At 38.4% G+C, this 22665-nt stretch overlaps 2 protein-coding genes across 2 annotated transcripts; one reads left to right on the top strand and one right to left on the bottom strand.

Annotated features, from left to right (window-relative positions):
- Positions 1-333: 333 nt before the first annotated feature.
- On the top strand, positions 334-12986 carry PLA2G10 (phospholipase A2 group X). Its single transcript, XM_059826254.1, has 4 exons — positions 334-397; positions 6561-6726; positions 9143-9249; positions 11829-12986. The coding sequence occupies exons 1-4, from the start codon at positions 334-336 to the stop codon at positions 11972-11974; spliced, it is 483 nt and encodes a 160-aa protein (XP_059682237.1). The 3' UTR covers positions 11975-12986.
- BFAR (bifunctional apoptosis regulator) lies at positions 12985-20584 on the bottom strand. The gene is made up of 8 exons (XM_059826253.1): positions 20548-20584; positions 18682-19012; positions 17637-17838; positions 17091-17260; positions 16293-16437; positions 15870-16040; positions 15149-15351; positions 12985-14252 (listed from the first exon to the last, which is right to left on the bottom strand). The coding sequence occupies exons 2-8, from the start codon at positions 18945-18947 to the stop codon at positions 14060-14062; spliced, it is 1350 nt and encodes a 449-aa protein (XP_059682236.1). The 5' UTR covers positions 18948-19012; positions 20548-20584; the 3' UTR covers positions 12985-14059.
- Between the last annotated feature and the right edge of the window lie 2081 nt (positions 20585-22665).

The raw sequence follows: 22665 nt of genomic DNA, 5'->3' as shown, positions 1-22665 counted from the left end.
CAGGACAGTCCTGGAGGAGCGGAGTGGCGGCCCCCTCATCAGAGACCGGCAGACAACCTGACTACAGGGTTCCCTCTGTGCCTGCACGGCGCTTCGCTGCCCGAGTGGCAGGTCCCAGCGCTCCCCAGCCCTTCCAGCGGCAGCTCCTCCCTTTGGCCAGACGGACAGCACAGCATGGTCTGCAGCTCCGGCTCCGGGGGACCTGACTCGGGGCAGAAAGCAGCCTTTTATAGCCGGCACGCAGCTGCCCTGGCTCACACCTACACGCTCCGCTCCCCGAGCAAGGCACTTCTGCCAGGAGCCCGCATCCCTGCCTGCCCCCGGGAGCTGCCCATGGGACCCCGCCGCCCGGTGCTGCCCCTGCGGCCGCCCCTGCTGCTGCTGCTGCTCGCGGCCGGTGAGTAGAGCGTCTGCGGGCGCGGCGCCGGGGCTCAGCCTGGGGCAGGCGGGGGGCTCAGCCTGGGGCAGGCGGGGGCTCCGGCGCCGGACGAGCGGGGCACCGGCGAGCCGGTCCTTCCCGGCCGGCGCCTCCCGGGCCGTGGCTGCTGGACGCGCTCGCCCCTCTCCGGGCGCTCCGCACCCTGAGGGACGGGGCTTGGTTGCGTCGGGGGAGTGGTAGGAGGGAAAGGGAGAGGAAAAGAGCGTTGGGAGAAATGATCACGGCAAGCGAACACCTTCACCCTTGAAACGAAGTACTTCGAAAGACTGCCTAACGCGCCTGGGCACAGCCTGGGTGTCCCTCGCCCGAACGGCGACCGCCGAGATGCCGGCGGCAGCTGCACAGCACGGCTGCGCTGCCAGCCCCGCCCCTTCTCGGCGTGCATGGGCGACGGGGGCGTCGGCGGGAGGGTCGCGCTGTACTTTTTTAAAGTGCAGCAGGAATGTGCAAGTGCGTTAAAAAGTTCAGTATTTTAAAACAGTCTGCAGAGTGCCTGTGAAATAATAATCCTTCTACAAAGCCAATACATTTACCCACGCTCTTCTCATGGGTATTAGAGAGAGCGATCTCGGAGCACTTAAGTTACAAAGCAGCTCAAAAGCTGGGAACTGCTAGAACTGAGATTGCCTACAAAACCATAACAGGGTTATTCTGAAAGAATGAGTCAGTCTTTATGAATAAGTTATGATGTGAGAAGGTAATTAAAGGACCCCTGCCTCATACCTGAGCATAGCTGACTACTCACTTTGCAAGTATTTAATTATTTTCTTTGTCTCCTATGTCCTATTTATTAAGTAGTATTAAAGACCAGTTGTAATAATTTACAGTCCATTTCCTCATAGGTTTTCTGAGGTATTCATCAGTACAGTATCCGAATGTACTTATTTCTTTCACACTTCTGTGACACTGTATTATCATCCCTCTTTTTCAGATAGGTAGGTGGGCTGACACAAAAAAGCATCTACTGATTTTAGGTTCCCATGGTGACATGTTAGAACCCGATTTTACCTATGACTACTTAAAATTACATGAAACTTCAACTATCCAAAGCCTGGCTCTCACTGAGTATTGCAGTAGTTTGGTACTCTAACCCCTGGATATTCAGCAGGCTGGGAGCATACTATTAGTAAACATTGGCAGGCATTGTTTTAAAGTGATTAAACTAACCTCACGCTGAACCTTTGTGACAGCTGTAAGGATAAAATCCAGTTTTCCAGAATAGCACTCAGCTGCCTTAATTAAGAGATTCTCTTTTGTCTTCTTGCACTTTTTTTATACATTCCTACACAGCTTGCAGATTCCCCAAACCAAATCTTGCAAATAGGAGGATCCTGAGGACAAGAGCCTCAATTCATTCTTGTAACAAATTCTATGCACATAATGAAGCAGGGTCGGGGGGGGGGGGGGGGGGGAGGCAATCGCACGATTAAAGACCACAAGGTAAGGTGCTTGCATAATGGGGCCAACTTAAGGTGCCACCAAGCTCGCTGCCCCAATTCTACTTCCTGACCTCAGCATGCCGCTATTATTCCTTCTGCATTTGATCATCCTCCAGACTTCATCCGTTGCACGGCACAAACCTCAGCAAGAACATTAAAGAAAGCAATGAAAGACTGTTCCACTGCTTCTGCCAGCCTAGAGTGATCATTCCAGAGATCCTGGCTTCAGTTGGGTAGCTTTGAGTCAGGCATCACAGTCACCCAGTCTGTAGGCAGCGAGGAGGAAGGGAAAGCAATTTACCTATTTCTCAATGCTTGGTCCACAGTATCAAAACAGGCAAATTTATCCTTTCAAACAATTTACGTGTGACCAGCTTGTGGAGATACTACATCAGTAGTCTGGGCAGCAAGATGAGGTGAAAAAAGTCTTTCCTGATGGCTTACGAAACAAGGAAAAAAATTTAAGGAAAAAAAAAGGTTCTACAATGCATACAGTTCAAAGGTTTTCACTTCCAACAAGATCTTGGAGATGCATCAGAAAGTCTGCTTATACCCAAGTTTCAAGTTCTGAACTACTGGAGCATTATGACTGTACAAAGGAAATATCACTATAGGAAATCTTACACATATTTAACATCAAAAAATGTTTCTGTACCCTCAGTCTTTGAAAAAATGGCTCAAAATTTCTTTTAAAACCCACAAAACATCATAGACTGTATTAGATGCTAATGATTAATGTAGTTATGTATCATAATTATGCAAAGCTATGCATCTCAATTAAAATATGTATCTGCAAAAATAATTATTATGTTTGCATTGTGCCCATTGCAAAGAGTAAAATGTTATGGGAAATATGACCTTTCACAAAAAATTCATGTGCTTGAAAATTTTATTTTTTTTTTTCCCCTATGCATATGGAAATTTAAGGGACTGGATTTTTAAATACTATTGTAAGCTGTTCAGAAAACTAGGGAAAAAGGAGAGTAGGAAGGTATAGGGGAAAACACCTTGCAAAGACATAATAACGTACAGCATTTAGCACAGTCTGAACTCTCAAGAGCTTACACAGGCAACAAACCAAGACAGTATGATGAAGTTCAAACTCTCCAAACATGGCAGAGCTCCAATTTGGGCAACAGGAATTACAGTATTAAAATAAGCACAAGACAAATATAACGTGATTACTTACTGTTACTTTCTCTCAGGCTGTTTTCAGTGTTTACTTACTTCAGAAAAATCACCTCATGGCTTTCGATCTCTCTGGTTTAGTCATTACAATCACAAAGACAACTGCATAGATTTGTTTGGGGGTTTTTCTTTCCCCATCTGCTATTTTATGGTGCCTAAAGTAGCCTTAGGATTGGTATGGTTTTGGTTTCCCTCCAACCTTTACTCTTAAAGCAGCTACATCACATCCAGTTAAATCTGGGTTTGCTGATGGACTAATCTCTTGTAAGTTTTTTTTTTTCCTCTCCCAAATATCTGTCTTTAAAGTTTTCTTTCAAGAATGAGAACAGTTGAAACTTCAACAAAGTTCCAATTCCTATTATGCAATAAACACTGGAATGAAATATTACAAGAATATTAAAAGCTGCAACAAGACTAGACTCAAATTGTCTAACTGTAAATTATTTTTGCACTTAGTTGGACTTATTTCCTATGGCCTCTAGATATCATGACAATGTAGTTTTGATTTTTTCCTACACATTATAAAGCAATGAAATTAAAATAAATTGCATTCGGGTTCTCTCCTTTTTTCCCCATCCACAATATTGTGTTTGATAGAGCTGCACTCAACGTGCATGACAAAAACAAAAAACAGCCTAGACATAGAGGGATGACACTACTCTTTCAGGAATGCAAAATCAAAACTACAGGAACACTTGTCCATAAAGATAAATGCGAAGTCTTCATAAAAATAAACAAAACTACACAGAGTACTTTAAAAACATACCTTACTCATGAAACACTTGGAAATACGCAGAATGTCACTTCACACTCTGACTGTATTCCACAGAAGTTCTGATAAAATACTCTGGAAATTTTATTATGTTGCTAATACACTAACGCTACCATCATCATACTGATACTCTTATTGTTTCCATAGTTCTATGCGTTCTAGGATGGTCTTTTGTCGCTTTTATTAAACTCAGGTTACAAAGGTTACTCAGGGACAGAGACTTTTCTTTCGGTCATGTTTAGAGTATCTACAGTACAATACAGTCTTGGTTTATACCTGGATGTCCAGATGCTGTAACACAAATAAATTGCACGGATAAAAAGTTCATGTCTTTTTCTTTAACTTACATGGCACATTTTAAAGATTTGTACCTGAGCTTCTCCAGGAGCAGACAGTTCATCACTTCTACTTTACATGGATTTAAATCGAGAGACTGGGATTTGTCCAAAGTTAGCAAACAATTCTCTGGTGCAGCCAGGAATATGACTTGGAAATTCTTAGTTTCCTCTTCCTGTCTTGTAGCTCTCCTACACCGTCCTACCCCATTTACTAGGAACTGAGACAGAATGTAAAAATTCTTCAGGGATTTCTTCAGAATCACTAACACCATGCAGAGCAAACCCAGCTTTGCCATTAACCACTAACATGATTCCTTCAGACATTACTGGCTAGCTACAAGAGTCTAGCCAAATCTTACTAAACATTTAAGAGTATAAGCAGTTGTCATTGTAATGCTGCAGCCTTACTGCAGTTTTTTTCAGCTGGGAATGTACTGAACCTGTACTGACAGTGAAGATAACACTTTTAACACTTCATAAAGATAAGAATATGGTTATACTCAAACGGATGCTTCTGCTACCCAGAGCTGAAACATATATTCAGAGCTGCAATGGAATGGGAGATGATCATGTGCCAGTTCCACAATGTGACTCTTATTCTGACACCTCAACCTACAGGTTCCAGAGTCCACCCAGTATACCTTATCGACCCTTTGGGAAAGCATGGGAGGATCTTTTTACCAGAAAACCTATATAACTGAACAGCAGATAGTATCCTGGAATGGGAGCCATGGCACAGTAGGTACTATTCACTATCTTAGCAAGGAAGTTTTGGTGCCAATGGAACAGTTTTTAAATGAAACTGCAAATGACTACATAGCCAAGGAAGCTTTATTTAACTCCTCATGATGCAATGGCTTTTAATCAATGGCCAAAGATGCATATGCAAGTTTAAGCACTCTTGTTTCAACATCCTCTCCTCTCCCTAGATCACGCGCCCACAAAGCAGGAGGGAACAAGCTCTGGGAGTAGTTGCCAGTCAGAGAAGTACTAAATATTGTCTTAGGAAGCCTAGCTATTTTCATAAGTAAGGATTAGCTACAAACAAAAAAAGCCTTTTTAACCGTTTTCACATACAAACCAATTGTATTTCTTTGTGAGGTGATTTCATGAGGTGTTTAAATCCCTTTGTTTCATGAAATTACGAGTGCTGGTGGTCACCAGCATCCCACGCATTTCAAGTTACTCAACTGTGCTGGGAACATCTTCCATTAACTGATTATAGTTAATCTTACAATCTATTACAATATATGTCTATTACTTAGTCTATTATAATAGATTATATGATTATACACATTATATACAAACTGTATAATCATATAGTTCTTCTGTAGAAAAATAAATATCAAAGCCTTCAATGAGAAAGTCTAAATATTTTTTCTGCTGTCTGTCTCTCTCTCTCAGGTATTATCAGCAGTTAAAGCTTAATGTCTTTCCCAATCTGTATCCAGTACTGGGAGTTAAGGTTTATAAACTGTTCTCCTTATACCAAAATAAATCAGTAGTTTAATTAGTAAGACAACTCTAATCAGCAGCCTTCCACTAATTTGTTTTGTACACATCCAACTCCTTAAAAATTGCTGCAAATAGCTTGGAGCCTGCACTGCAAGGAAATGCTGCCTATTACCATTCAGGATCTTTGATGCATTAGCTCAACCTGAAGGATGACATGAAGCCTTAAAAAAAGTCATCTGGTTTATCAACATTAATTTGCTGCCCTGGACCTACTGCTTTACTACTGACATGGGAAAGTTCCTAAATACAGTCTTGTTCTGGAGAAATAATGGTGAGAATCCCTTAAACAACAACAACAAAACCCAAACAAAATGAAACAGAAAAAATAAACAACCCTTCTTCTAATTTCCCTGGAAATTACTCCAAGCACCCTCCCATTTCCCTGCTCTACACCCACCCCACCACCCCTGCCAGTTATTTGGAAAAACAGAACCCCATCACAGAGGACATATGTGTTCAAATGTAAAGCATTACATTTTACAAAATAACAATATGGGCAAAATTGCATGTTATGATAGAGAAAATACTGTAATGCTTAGGGCATCTAATCTTAGCAGATTAGTGGACCTAGACCACAGAACACATGCTAGCCCTCGCCAGTTTTAAGACTGGAAATGACTGAAGTCTGCCGTTGTATGTGGCCTTGATGGGAGGAAACCACTGCAGCTATTCAGAATGTTGTTCAGTATTCTGGTCACCATAGATTGGGTTAAAAAGAGACTGGGTCAAGCAGCATGGCCCCAGAAGCATCAACAAGAAAACTGTATTATATTCAAATACTAACATTCATCGATGTTTAAAAAAAAAAAAATCTGGTTTATATCTGCATGTTTATCTGCAATAAAAAATAAAGAGTTTTTCTTCCACAGTTTATAAAGGCACTTTTGGGGAAGCCCATTTTAGAAATCGAAGAGGAATTCTTGAATTAGCCGGAGCCATTAGATGTACTACAGGTCGATCTCCTTTTGCCTACCTACGTTATGGATGCTACTGTGGTCTGGGAGGAAGAGGATGGCCCAAGGACAGAGTAGACTGGTAAGAGTAACTATTTATCTGAGTAATTAAGTGCTGAATGTATGCAAATGACAGAGTAAAAGGACTGAAATATGAATTAAGCCTATTTAACATCACTGAGGGAACCAAGTTTAACACATCTCAGACTGCTAAGAAAACTCTGAAGCATTAAAATTGTGTAACTGTAGATCTACATGCGTCTTACTTGCCTTTAACTCAAACTCTCATTGCATTCGTATTGGATTCATGGCACAATTGAGTTTCTTTGCTGTTGCTGTTTGGCCAAGAGCTGAAGAACTAAAGTCTTCTTGGAGAAGCTTTAAAGCTCAAATATTCAAGCAATCTATAAAAATAATAATTTTTTTTTAAATTGCAATTGAAAAAATCTTTTGATTCTACTGCCATCCATCCCATTTTATTAGTATTCAAAATACATAGAAATTACGCAAAATTCAACCTGTTGAAAAATAACTTTTGAATAAAAGAAATTATTGTTACTAAAATAATTCTAACACCAAACCTTTGTATTTAGTAATAAATCTCAGCATATTGACTACCATCAATTTATTTTATAATTGAACATTAGCTGACAGGAAGATGATTTTCTTGTTACAGTACTTAAATAAAGGTTTCATATTTTGAAGTTTATCATTATAATGATACATTTCCCAACCGTATGTGACATCTCAAGTTCTGACTTATCAGACAGATAATTGTAAGTTAAAAGGAAAACAAACGTCTGATACTCACATTCAGGGTAGAATATATGGAAAGTTCAAATCTGTTTTTTTGGGGGGGTGGGGGGTGTGTGTTGCATAAAGATTTTAGTCGTGATTAGACCTAAAACTTTTAGAATCTTTGCATACAAACATTCTTACCAAGTTTGATGTCTTCAAGTTTTGAGCTACATTGTGGGCTGTTTACATTCAGAATTATGCCTGAAAGCAAGTTAAGTGCAAATACAGAAATACTTCATCTGAAGTAAGAACGTCTGTAATGGAATTTTTCAAGTAATAGTTACTGCAATTTAGATGTTTGCCTGCCACATATGAAAATAAACTTTCAAATGGAGACAATCATATATTGCTTTCGTAAGATTACATGTAAAATCCTTAAGCATCTAATATTTAAAATGCTTGAAGGGGGACTAAAGTAATTCTAAAGATTTTTGTAAACACATGAAGATAGACTGCACAATGGCGAAAGAAGCCGTATTTCCTGGTTTATTTACCTTAGTACTGCTACAAAGACTCACTAGGATTCAAATTTTTTTTTTATTTCTGCGCACGGAATGGATGTATTGAGCTACTTCACAGGCATGTGCTGTTCAACTGTTACTTACTGCAGGATCTTTAAATGGAGATTTGTGTGGGATTACCAAGTAATTACTTAATAAGCATAGGAAAAAACAGTAATTGCAAGTGAGAACTCATAGCATTAACTTTTTCTATTGCAGACACAAAATCCTCAGGCAATCTAAACACCATCTAAACATCACATGCCTACTGTAATATGATGGTTTTAGGCTACCAGGAGGAAACTGAATGACTAACTGCAAAGAACTCGTGCATACATCCTGTTCTTCCACCAAGTCAAAAAAAAAAAAAGTTAGTTTGCAGCAAAAACTTAAAACTTACAAGCTATCTAATTTCAGATCCTTGTTACCCACCCCCCTTGGACTGTAGAGTCTTGCAATGACTCTACACCAGAAGAGTAATTCCTTTTTTAAGCATTAAAATATGCCATTAATGCTTACCTGTACTGTTCAGTTCCACAATGTGACAGAAAGTCTACGAATTCATTGTCCCAATTATGACAAGGATAATTTTGAAAGAGTAACTTTTGGCAATTTTCCAAATTTTCTCATGACACTGAGCAAACAGTTTTAGTTATATTACGGCATTACACAGCACCCATGCCTATTTATTCCTGAACATTTCACCTGCTCTCAGCTTTTCTGCCACCAGCTAAAGACTTTGCTATAAGATGACATTATGATAGTAACTATTACACTAGCATCAGTAAGTGGCAGAAAAATACATCATTCATTATCTGACAGACTATTCTGGCATTTAATCTTTTTCTTGGAAGGGGCTAAGAGAGAGGCATACCCACAGAAAAGTTTACTGTATTTAAAACTGAGAATGCTTTAAAGATTCCTTGTATTTTCATCTATGAGGAAGTTCAACTAGGCCAATGCGTATCAGACATTTTCCTCACCACTGATTACATGAAAGAGTAATAATTTTTTCCAGGTGATCTGTTAAACAATTACCTTGCTTTGATTCCTGAGCAGGTAACTGTTTGTACATTCGCATACGTTGACTGTTTTATTATTTCACAGCCTGTAGAAACACGCTGATAAAACCAACCCAGATTACGTGACCATAAATCACCACAGTATGAATTAAGGCAAGCCCATTTCTGTTACTTTCAGGTGCTGCTTTAACCATGACTGCTGCTATGGTAAGGCAGAACAAGCAGGTTGTCACCCAAAGATAGAAAGTTACCACTGGGAATGTGAAGACAATGCTGCTGTGTGCGGTGAGTGAACAGTTCTAGTGTTTGGTTTGTTTTCTTGTTTTTTTTACTTCTACTGATTGTCTCATTGAATTCATAAGAACTGTAAAGTTCTTATTTTACCATCCTTCCTTTTGTGACTTTTTTTGCCAGGGTAAGCTGTGCCTCCAGAAAGCACAGCTATGCCAACCAAATGAATGCAGTTTCTTCTTCTTAATCCCCACCTACTGACGTACATAAGCAAACAAAATTCTGATCTACAAGCTTCGAATACCCTTTCAGAAAACTCTACCACCCCCACCCCCTCTTTTTACTCGACATTTACATACGTTGAAGAACCCATGTTATGCTACTCCCTGCAGGTCTCCAACTGGACAGCAACTACAAACAGGAGGCAAGAAAATTCTGTTTAAAAAGCAGCCTTTTTATACTTACCAGAAAATATTTCCCACCATTTATAGGTTTATGATGGACAAGTTTTTGGCATACTTACCACTGATCGGTTGCACAGCCCACTGCTAGTGGCTGCAATTTATGAATGAATTCATAATTACAACGTACAATTTCAAACACTGAGGTAATAAAATATTTGATGAGTATGTTTATTTATGGAAGTAACATGTCCACAAGCCATAAAATGTTAGTTTGAAAATGTTTACATAATTAGTGTACAAGTTGCAACAGATGGCTTACCACATCCTGATAAATTTTGTTCGATTGCTCTGAAATACGAATGTATTTGCCACACTATAGTATAAAAGGACAAAGAAATATCAAAAAAACAAACAAAAAATGTTCAACAGGAAAAAGCAACATTTCTTTTACATTACGTGTTCACAACTCCTTAAGTTTTAGCAAATATTTTCCAATACATTTCAAAGAGTTTTTGAAACTATAACCTCTCACAAGCCCCCAAAGTTTGCAGGGTTTTTTCTTGTTGTTAGGTTTGGGAGTTTTGTTGGTTTGTGGATTTTTTTGTTTGGTTTTGGGTGGGTTGTGGTTTTTTTTGGTTTTTTGGGTTTTTTTTAATATCAGGTCCTAGGTCAAAGTTACTTTGCATGTGATTTTATGCTACTAGCTAGAATGCCAATTAGCTTGAGAATTGGTTATTATTTGCACCACAAAAATGCAGACCTTTATATGAACTTGTTTACAACAATGAGTCTGAGCTTCTGACTACCATAGTTTAAAAGCAACACAGTAGGCTGCTCTGAGAAAACACAAAAACCTCTCAGTTCATAACTCAATTTAGAATTTGCCTGACCGGAAATAAAAGTTTTTGACAATATTTCCTTTCCTCCTTTTCATTCAACCTTTACTTAGCTCAAGTGTCTATCTCATGCAGAATCTCTACTTGCTGATTTCCTCCTCTGCTCCCAAAGTTCTAAGGGTCTTCTCTCTCAAACTACCTGGTTAACTGTCAAGTTACAGTCCACCTATATTTGGCTGTAAAGGTTCTGCTCCTGTTCCAGTCCAGAATCTGACAATATTTTAAAATACTGGCCAAGATAGTAGGCATGTAATCAAGAAACATAGCTGAAACAAAGTCCCTGGCATATCATGGAGAAAATTAAGTTTGGAGCAATAACAAGAGAAGGAATAGTTCTTCTCAGTTAATGCGGGGGTTTTTATCCTATCATGTTGTTTATGCTACTTATACTATTGAGTAGTTCTTAGGGTAGCTAGTTGCAGCATCAACATACATACATTAAGAAGACTTCCATTTCATAGCAGAATTTGAGTTCATTCATGAAACTGAACACTTGTTCTTCTCCTAGACAAATCTCAAGCAGAGATTCAGCTAAGCTTTCAAAATGTTAAATACTCAAGCCAAAATATAATCAAGGATTTTTCAGTTTACAGACAGTTGCAGAGAGAAAACACACACACTTCTGGGTTGGCACAATAAAACCAAAATATATTGCTGTAGAAGAAAATGTTCATGCCAAGAAGAAACATTGATGCCAAGAAATCTGTTAAGTTACAACACTACAATTATAAAACAAATATGACCAGACGTGGATTTTATCATCCTTAAACACACTTAGTCCCTAACTTCTTACTGAATAAAAAAAGGTGGGCAATTTAAGCTGAACATGGAATATCTTTACATCCCTTATTTCACATACATAATTTTAATGCTACATCCATTAGTAGATTAAAGCATATGTGAAATGGAAAATATCTTCCCAAACTCAAGTTTCACTAGAGCAACAGGGCAGACAGGGAGGGTCACATACCACTTCCTAAAGAGGAATCAGTTATCAGCATTCCTTTATTGAAGAAGGTGAAGAAGAGTATTTAAGTCTTTATCCAATTATTTTATTTTCACCTGCCAAGATAGTTCCACTGACTATCAACTGCCACTAAACCAAACCATGCTTGTATATTCTCTGTTGCTGAGATGTCCTAGCATGGAGCTCTGCCTAAAGAACAGGAAACAACTGTAAGTCTTACTAAAGCTCAGTACAGTTCCTATTGCACTTGAAATATAAGAGCCATTTATATGGCAAATATGGAACATGAGGTAGAAGTTCTTGGTATTATATTTGGTATTTTGAATTACTTCAGACTAACATCAAACTTACTGTGTTTTCTTTCAGAATCACTAGAAGACAAATGTCAAAAAATGGCCTGTGAATGTGACCGTGAAGCTGCCAAATGTTTTTCTAAAGCTCCCTATCACACAAAATACCTTTTGTGGCCAGACTTTATGTGTGGTGAGATTCAGCCTGTATGTAGATATTAGATATACAACATTAGTCCTTATGAAAACTCTGTGCGTATTTAAATCCAAAATTACTTTTTTTTTTTGTCACAGTAGTGACAACAAATGATTTTCCCCTTTCTTGATCCTCCTTCCTACCACCTCATCCTCTTCACCCCAGAATGGCCAAAGTAAACATTTATCCTCTTATTTACCTTCTACAGCGCATGGACTAAAAGCAAGTTCATTAGTTCTGCATAAGCTTTTATTGACTAAATAGGAATTTGAGTTTACCAGCTTAAGGAGTAACTGACTTAAAATTAATTTCGTTTACATTCAGATTCACAGATTTTGCAGATTTATAATATCACTCACTGCAAACTTTTTATCCTCCCTCCACTGGCTACAAGATGCAAATCAAACTTTTCACTAACATTTACCCTAACATTTGTTAACTTCGAACTGACAGGAAGAAATGCATGAAGTGACAGTGTCAGCACAGAGAGCCCTCTCATCTATATTAAACATTCATTATGATGCCTAATATGACTTTTGCATCTCATTCACCTTAAGTAGTCCTAACTGTATTAAAAATTGCCTAATATAATTCTTTTTTTCTAGTGTTTACTTTTTAAATAGTTTTCTAAGAAGTTGTTCATTTGATATGGCTCAAGTTCCTTACTCTATGTACACCTTGAGTTTCCTGTAGGCACAGGAAGAAGCTCTACCCTTAAAACTTCAGAGCCAGATTTAAAAGTGCAAATGCAAACCATCATCAAGACAGATACATGAAAAAGGCAGCAGTTACTGGGACCACCTGCCTTTCCCATAAGCATGAGTTTGCAAAGTTCAGAAGTGTATATACCTCATAAGGATGTAAAGATGGTTTTAGCTAGGGTCACTTCATAATTTTTTGAAACCTTTTGGGAAGAGAAATCAGTAACACGAATTGCTGAATAATACACTTTTTCATAACCGGTAATTTTAGCAGTTTAAGAACCAGGAGTGGTTTGTTTCTACTTTCACCCACCTAACTTAAAGCTGCAGGCCTACAGAACATATTTACACAAATTAATGACAAGTTCTTCAATATTAAAAAAAATAACAACACTTCTTTAGGAAGGACAAAGATTTCAAGAGATATCTTTAATCTTTAAAGATATTCATAGGCAAATTTTAAATCCATATTAATGATACAAATGAAAAAACCCCCCTCAATGTAGAATGCAAGGGGTCAAAGCTCTTGAAAAATCTAACTTCTGCTTCAGTCAAAAAACATACATTAACAAATGGCAATCCTGTTTAAACAAAATAACTTTCCAGTCAATATTTGCTTACAGATTTAGATACACACATTATACTGCAGTAAGACGTAATTACAGTGTCAAGTCACTTTTCCAAAACAATCCTTTTAAGAGATAACCCTGAATTGAAGAATTAGCAACCAACTTCAAGAGGAGAGCATTAAAGAAGCTACTGAAGAAGTCTAACTGATCTGAATAAAAAATTTTGAATAGCAATCACCATATTTTCCAAAAGACAAGAAAACTCAAGCAGTCTTTGCCTTTCAACAGGGGGAATTTTAGAAGAAACTGTACTATGAGACTGTGTATTTGACAGTCACAACTTCACATGTAAAGCAGACTGAAAACACTGAAGTCGTTTCAGTATCAAGCCTATCCAGGAAGAGCTTTCCTTTGGCAAACTTAAGTTCTGAGGAACACACTGCTGGTATGAAATGCTAAGTTTAAAAAAAAAAAAAAGTCACTGTAGCTGTTCAGAAGACACTGATTTTAAGGCAGTCTTGAAAATAACCAGAATGCTCAAGACAGAACAGAGAAGTTTGATTTGATCAAAAATAGGGTGACGTGATTGTGTAAGTTTTACATGGCTAAATTAGGAATGCAATTTTTTTTTTGTTTCCAATAGAAAAATCCTATCAGATAATATAGCCCATCCTCAGAGTTGGAATCAGCTGCTTTAAGAGTAACTTACCTTAAGGCTTTATTGTATGTTTAAGTTAATATAATCCACCACTTTCACTGCCATGTATATAAAGAAGAAAACCAAAGCTTATTTCAAATGTCCATATTTAGAAGCTAAACAGCTCAAAAGTTCCAATGCCAGTCATTGCACTTGTGTCTCCAGATGCCTTACTTCTTTAACCACAAGATCAATGTTTATAATTGGGTTAAAGTACAAAGCCCAGTAAAACAAACAATTGCAGACAAACTGAGGAATAAAAGGCCAAAAAATGGCAACAAAAAGACCCTGGGTTGAGACTTTCCAGAAATGTCTCCACATTCGGTGAGGAATAGTCCTGTGAAAAAGGAAAGGGAGAGGCTTAGAGGAACTTTCCGTTTGGTTTTTACCCATTCTAAGAAAAGCTAGTATGTGCTGCAGCCTCAAATTATTTAGCACTTACTCAGGTACCTGTGAAACATCATTTTGCACTCCAGAAAAACTTCATTAAAATACAGTAATACTAGATTTTATATGAGGAAGCCTTAAGTCCATTTATTCAGACCACAAAGCACAGCAAGTTAAAGTGGTCGAATTCCAGATTTGTCACAGAGTACTTCCAGGTACCCTGTTCTCTTTTGAACATGTTCTGCCCCCTAGCAGCTGGCAGAGGAAGTGACAGCCCAGTATACACCAAAACAAGAACTTCTCCCATGCAAGTTCTAAAAACTATAAATAAAAGATGGCAGCAACTATGAAGTAATATTACTACGCTTGAATTAAGGCTAAAGCAGTATCTGGAAACAGCAATTTTGATCACCTATCAAATAATATCAGTGTAAACTTGTTAAGAATCCTGAGGACTCATTCTTTAATAACTATATTGTAAGCATATCATGATAAAACTTAGTTCTCAGCTGACAGCTAATACCAGTTACCGTAACTCTTACCTTGAGAACTGCCTTTTAATATTTACCCAGTGGTTAAAAACATGCTTATTACCATTACCGCATTTGCTACATTGGATCAATAAAACCAGCTGTAAGAAATCCTTTCAAGTATTCACAAAAAGAAAGCTATTCAAGAGTGAGTACTAGTATATTTGCAGATTCAGATTCACATGTTCTTATTAACCTCAGAGTTGTGGTTAGACACTGTCATTTCAGTAAGCAACCATGAAATCGTAAGACTGTTACCTTCTATTTATAAGGCCATGCACTTCCTACCCGCTTCAACAAGCTCAGCAAGACTTACTTCAATTCTCTTCTTGACCAGAGCCTCCAAAAGGAGAATAATTCCAGAACAGAGAGCAACATGGCATTTACAATTATAAATCTTGATGTCCAGTAGTGCACATCCAGCCAATCCCAAGCAAATTCAGCTATCAACTGGTATGGCAAAAATAGGTACTTTACAATGAATTCCCTCCACTGTTTCCAAGAAGGATCTTTAAGGTCCTGTAAATTAAAATAAAATGACTGTTAATCAATTTCCTGTTAAACAGACACAATACTGGCTTATTTCTACTACTCTTTTGTGGAAAAATTGCTTTTTCATACATTGAAAGCAGTAATTTATCTTTACTTTACTTTCTGGTAGATAATATTATAACCCAGTAATTTCCATTAGATGAGAATAAAACATCATAGACAGCCAGACCTTACAATGCCATTTGTTAAAATACAGGTATTTTCAGCAAACAACCTTTCTATAGTCATGTGAACGTCAAAAAAACCAGTTTCACAGATTTAAAGTCTTAAAAGCCTAAAATCAATCTTACTAAAGGTAATGGTCACAACACTGGTGATCACATACAATAAAATCAAGGAACCACTTACTTTGTGGGACTTTTTTTTTTTAAGTTGTATTGTAAAGACATGAAATGGTGAATAATTACTTCACGTGTTTTTACAGTGCTAGTCTTAAAATTCTTATAACTAAAGCAAGTAGAATATTTAATGTTTTGAACACTTACTAGTAATTTTGTGACAATATCTTCATACTTGTCGTCTTGTGTAGGGCAAATTGTGTGGATGAAAGGTAGGAAAGCTTCTGCATAATCAAACAAATACAGGTATAACATACTGAGTCTTGGAGAACTCTTCATTGCATACAGAAGAAAGAGTGATTTTCCTGGATTTACTGCCTGAAAGTTATCAAATTATCAAGTTTCAAACAATGAAAAAGTAAAATAAAAGGGGCATGCCAGTTCTTCCATTTTTCTGACAATCATTTCTCAAAGGATCATTTTTCAAATACAACAGTTCATTAAACTGAGCAGTTTTTACAAGGGTAATTCTGCTACCTTAACACTTCTCCTGGCTTTAAGAGAATTTTCTTTTAAAGATATTGTTTTAAAAATACTTAATATACATGATGGACTTCATATAAAATTTACCTTATATTCCCAAAGGTTCTGTGGTGGTTTAACACCTAAAGTTTTCACACATTCCAGTTCTGCCATAATAGCTTTTCTATGGTTACTGTTCTCTATACTGTAAGGCTCTTTTGTGAAATCCTCCTCTGTCAGTGTTAGAAGCAGTCTACAAAAGCAGAAGGATTCAGAATGTAAACAGTGTGTCTTCACCAAAAAGATATGACTAACAAATTAGCCATTACATGCTGAAACAATAATCTACTGATAGAAGGTATCACCTTTTGGATTACATTCCGTATCAAGTGTTCTGAATCAACTGCATCTCAGAGCCTGGGTTTTAAATATCCTTCAAGTTTTCTCTTGCCTGCTTTCAGCATGCAAATTAATCAGCTTGTTGGCTATTACTGAACACAGTTCTTCAGTACTTCACAGATCTAGTCTGGTCTCTTGAAATCAAGCCTAGAGCTCTTGGGTGGAATGCAACAATGCACATAGCATATGCATATTTTCACAAGAAAGAAAAGGTGAGAGGGGTGGATAATACATTAGTAGACTTTTACTTTCAGCATCATTTCAGTCTGCATTGTCAGCATTTAAAAAAGTTCTTAGAAAATTTTCAGTTAGCTTGCTTAGTATCTACTACTAAAGTTTTCAACCGCAAGTGTTAAAACTTCCCCGGAATTTTATTCTGATACATCAACAGAATATTTCCACAATCTATGGAATGAAGTACGGTCATTTCACAATATACCATCCCTAATGAAAGCTATCCAGTAGTTCAATCAAGTGATAGCTGTTCTTGACAATGAGGCCTCTCACCTTCCATTCACTTTCTCCAGTAAAAAACTTTCTTTATAATGTGAAGCCCACGGGCCCAGCTGCTCTAGCCAAAGTATCACTTCCTCAGCAGTCCATTTAGCAACAGGCTTGTGGACAAGAAGATCTTCTTCAAATTCTCTGCTACTCCAGTGATATCCAAGTAGAACCACCTATAGGTAGGTTTAAAAAAAAAAAAAAAAAAAACACAAAAAGAAAGAAGAGATCCTTTACCTGCAAAGCAAATATATTAATGATACAAATAAACGCACATTAAGGGGCTTGACATGTAGAACCTTCCATTTTATGGACCCTAGAATAACCAGGTTATAAGAAAGTAACTTGAAGTTCTACCCAATTTGTCTAACTTCTGTTTGCTGTATATTGCAATTGTAGTTCCTGACAGACAACTCTGAATGCTACCTTATTTACTCTGCTCAGCTGAAGTCTTTTCTGTGCTGACATGCCCATTAAAAAGATCGTAATTTATGTATATTTGATTGCATGCTTAATGAAGTAAATATGGAAAACCAACCAGATGAAACTTACTGCTACACAAGTTAAAGCTGTCAGAACACCTGAGAAAAACCCTCCTCCTCGAGGATTAATTCTTCCTGTGTTCGGAACTGTAGGAATCTGGTCATTCCCATATTTTTGGAAGGTTGCTAAGCTGCGTGCTACATCACTGTTTTGTTGAATATCTTCTTTTCTTTGTTCAATGGCATCAGAAAATAGCTTTTCAATAACATCCCTAATGGGGAAAAATATTTGTCATTGTACAGTAACCATTGAGGCTTAACATTCACAAAAGGGACTAATTTTTAGATTTTTGTTTTCCAGCCTCTACTAAAGACTGTACTCTTTGAAAGCAAGAAAACACTAGTTATTAATACTTAGTAAAGTTAAACTTAAATCAATTACTTCCAAACATTTTCCTTAGCTTCTAAAGATAGAGGAAGTTAAAATATCACACAAAAAAATATAAATCCTTATTTCTTATATAAAACTAGAATTGTGTGTGCTACTGGCAAGCTGTGATTATTCAAAAATGCTACACAGAAGACAACATAAAAGCCTACCATCAATCCTACCATCTATTTATTAAAATATTATTAACCTAAGATAAAGTATTATTAACACAAGAACTTGTGGGTAATTCAAGACAGCATATTGATATTTCTAGCTTTGTTCTGCAATAAGATCACATTTTTTCCTATAAATAATTCCTATTAAAAAAATAATTACACAATTATCAAAGATCATTCTAACTTAGAATTATTAGGAAACAACCAGCTGTATTAAAAGATGCAAGTGTCTCAATACTAGAAAAGGATCCCTCCTCTCCATCCCCCAAAAAAGTAAGAAGGGAAAAAAAACCCCAAGCCCAAAACAAAGCCAACCAACCCACCCCTTAGTTCCATGCAGAAAAATGTGCTTGAACAGTTCAGCACAAGTGCAGAACACAGAAGACTTCAGGATTTAAATGTCCTTGCGACAGACTACCAATAAACTATGAAAATCTGCAGCAAACTCGAGAAACCAGACAACTAATTTCAGTGGTTTTAGAAATCCAAAAATGGCATATTACACTCACCTGAGGAGGATGTTGACTTTGGGGAATCCTTCCCATTTTTCTCTGCATTCAGGGCATTCATTCTTCTTGGATGATACCCACCATAAGGCTAGGCAATGTCTACAGAAACTATGCCCACAGTTCAGGGTGGTGGGATTGACCAGAATGTCATAACAGCAGTGGCAAAGGAACTCACTAACTGATATCTGCCGACCGATCTCAGGAGTAGCATGCATTTCAACTTTTGCCCTCTCCGTTTCAGCTTGTGAAGTCTCATCTTCTTCCATTTTCTTTTATGGCTTATGCAAACCGAAAGCTTTCTTAGATCTTCAAACCAGGTAAGGCATTACTTCTGCAAAGCAACAAATAAACCTCATTATGAAAAAAGTTACTGTAGGAGTTTAGAATTGCAAGCAGTATAATTTATCACTGTAGATTTTTTGTTGCTCTGATGGTTTTAAACTTAGCTCTCCACAAAATGAAACATGATCTTCTACTTTTTCAGCATATTCATTGCAAACTACAATCAAAACCAGATTCTAGATGTAAACAGCTGGGCTTGATCGCCCTATACTTTCTTTTCCAGTGTTACATAACACATCAAAGTGAAACAAAAAACCTCACTATGATTCAGATGACTTTTGACAGTATCTTTAATCAACGTTTTAGTAAAAGACACCAATCAAAAGAACTATCATTAGAAAATACCATCAGAGAATACAAAAATAAAACACCAGTATAATGTAATGATCTAATTTACTCTATCACTATTACTTCCAAGCATATGGAATAAAACCTGACTAACAAAGGTCAACGCTAGACATTGCTGGGCAATGTTAAAAAAAAAAAAAATAAAAATCGATCCACAGTCATATGCTTCAGAATTACAAGGGATTGATCTGCTAGCCATCTCTGAATATGGACTGAACTCCGTATTAACTTTACTGGTAATTACTCTTTGCTAGTATTCCAGAAAATGCACGAATGAGAAGAGTTTAAGATTGTTCCAAGCTTACTAAAAATATAAACCTATTTGTGTGATGTTCCTACTATATTCTCTCAGGTGGCTTATCCAGTTTCTTAAGAAAAATCCAGATCACGTATCAGTCATGATGTGTTAGAAGCTATCAAAAACTACACAATTTTCTCCCCAGGCACTACCAAACCAAAGTATGCTTACACTCTCCCCCATGTGGCTCCTGCTTACTCCTAAGTTACCACCTTTCCATTCAGATCAAAGCACAAAGAGGTAAGTATGCAAGTTGGTAAAGAATAAAAATAATAAAAAAAAAAAGAGCAGTACAGAAATACAAACCAATAGTGCAACTAGGATCCTCAGACTGCTTACAAACATGTCTTTCCCCAGCAAAGAAAGATTGCTGGCTTTCTAAAAGACAAACCTGAAACATCACTTACAAAAGGAGAAATAAAATCAAGGTTTTGCACCGAAGAACATTCCTCTAGTCTTCCTAGAAGAAAGAAGCAACAGGATTTCTGCGGGTGCAAAAACGTTTCAGCACTCAGTCTCTGCACCAAATAAGAGAAGGGGCAGAAGTAAAAGCTTACTAGCTCCTCTCCTACCTCCTCTTTCCAACTTCAGCCCGCTTTCCCCCCTCTGCCCTGCTACCAAAACCGAGGCACGGATGGTGCGGGCCTGCAGCGACGCGACAGCCGCTTCCTCCCGCCCAGGCAAGGCAGGGCCCATCTGGAGGGAGTCACCAGCCCACCCCCTCTACGCTCCCAGCAGCGGAGGGGAGCCCAGCGAAACGCCACCGCCCGGGCACCCCCAGTCAGCAAGCACAGCCGAAGGCTCCGCCGCGCTCCGCGGCAGCCCCGCCGGCCGCAGGCAAGAAGCTGTGCCGTGCCCCTCCGCCCCCGCCGACTCACCCGCCGGCTGCCACGGGCCCGCCGCACCGCGGCCTCCCCGCCACCGCTTCCGCAGAGCCGCCGCCGCCGCCCCGCGGGGGCGCGCCCGGCCCTAGCGCCGCTGCTCCGCCGGGGGCTGGGAGGACCGCGCAGCTCCGCGGCTCTTGCCACCGCCCCGCGCCCGTCGCCTCACGGGAAACGCGGATGAGCACCGTCCCGGCCGGGGGGGGGGGTTTGGCTCCCCGCGGCCTCCCCCCCGCCCGGGGACTGCGGGAGGAATAGGGCGCTCCCAGGTCCCAGGACAGGCTCCACAATGAGGAGGGCGCTCTGGGAGGGGTAACCGCCACAGTCTCCTCTTCTGCGGAGCAGCGGCAGCAAGCTTATCGGTACAGCCTATGTAAGCAGAGCCCGTTTCTGTTTTATCTTTAAGCGTTGTATTTCGAAGCCTTTAAAATCACCGGACAGGAACACTGCTGCAGTCACGTTTTTCTTAATACGCTCGCTTCCATATTCGTGAGAATTGAGCTACGTTTGCTGATGTATGGCTACACGTCCAGGTAATCTTCCTTCCCAGAAACTTTGTTCAAGGTTTATTTTACAAGTTAAGATCTAGAGGTCTAATCTCAGAAGTAAACTGGACTTTTAGATGCTAATTCGACTGCAATGCTAACACATACTGCACCAGGTTGGTTCACACAGAGACTACTTTTACCACACGAGAGTATATCTATATATACACACATTCAAAAGTATTTATATCAGTCTCTGTTCCTTTGTGGCTTTTCTTTTTGACTAGTGTCCAAAGAAAATTGAGTGATTTTTTAAAGTACTGTTGAGATGTATTTTTTCACTGTGCAATAGTGACATTTTCTTCAGGTTCTTGTTTCAGTTTGGTACAATCTACAAGTCCAGTTCAAATGACATTTGAGTTACCAAAACCAAATAATCCACTTTTTAATTATTCCAGCCTATTTCAATAAAGAAAATAATAGTCTCTCAGTGTTTCCTCTCCCGTATTATCTAGATTTCTCCAGAGGACAATTATTACTGTGCTGACACATACATAGCTCTAAGCAGATTTCTATGGGACAGAAAAACATGCAGCTGAAAAGTTTGTCAACTGTTTGTATATCACACTTCCATATTTAGTTGTTTTACTTAACAGTTATTGCTTCTTTACTCACACGTGGAGTTCTGTTAGCAAGACTGCAGTATTATTGCTCAGATCCATCTGTGACAAAACAATCAAGACCCAATTCTGCCCTTCTTTAAAGTAATACATTGAAGGTCCTAGACAAATTTTCGATTGACATGGAATAAACAGGCATTTATGCTCAAGTGTACATGCCATTTCAAGATTTTTTTGAACACAAAATTCTAGCTATAACAGTTCAGGGATCATAGGAATGATTATGGATTCCAAAGCAGTTTTCAGCTTTAGTCAAATACAAATTAAAACTCTGCTAGCAGCACAGAAGTGCGGAGAAGCAGGTAAGTCTGTACAAGCTAGCTTCCAAGTCTTATTTTATGAAAAGATCTACCAACCAGCTCATACTTAAGTTTATTTGTAGTTTTAATTAAATATTTGAAGTTAAGTCCCAATCAGCAAATCCTTAAACTAGCCTAGCCTGAGAGCATTAAACCTCTTCTAGATCCGAGGAAATTCATCTAGATCTATCCTAATACATGTGAGGTGAAAATGTCGCCCAGAATACTTAGGCCTTGTTCTAAAATCTAGTTTTTTACTACTTTTTTGTGTGTGTGTGTTTTCACTTAGCTTCACATTGGATGTTCAGTAAAGTAACAACATACAAAAGTATTCGATACAGTCTGCACTGCAGACTTACCTGATGTTGTGGAAATGTAGCCTTTTTGTTCTAGTTTGTAAAACTTCCATGTATGAAAAAGCAACATAGTCTTGTAACTAGCTGTTTGTATTGCTCTCTCCCAAGAGTACCAGTAATTTGGAAAGCAGCCAACCTTTCTGGTGTCATTTAAAAAATGAGAGATTTGAAGAATTCTGATTACAAACTATATATTCCTAAGTGCAGTTGCTTTAATATATACATGGAAGAGAACCAAGCAGGTACTTAATTAATTAGGCAAATATGTTATCTTCTGAAACTAAACAAAAGTGAA

Source organism: Gavia stellata, chromosome 18 (genome assembly GCF_030936135.1).
Source record: "Gavia stellata isolate bGavSte3 chromosome 18, bGavSte3.hap2, whole genome shotgun sequence".
In the NCBI taxonomy this organism is placed as follows: domain Eukaryota; kingdom Metazoa; phylum Chordata; class Aves; order Gaviiformes; family Gaviidae; genus Gavia; species Gavia stellata.
Note: the sequence above shows the minus strand (reverse complement) of the source record. Positions and strands in the feature narration are given on the sequence as shown.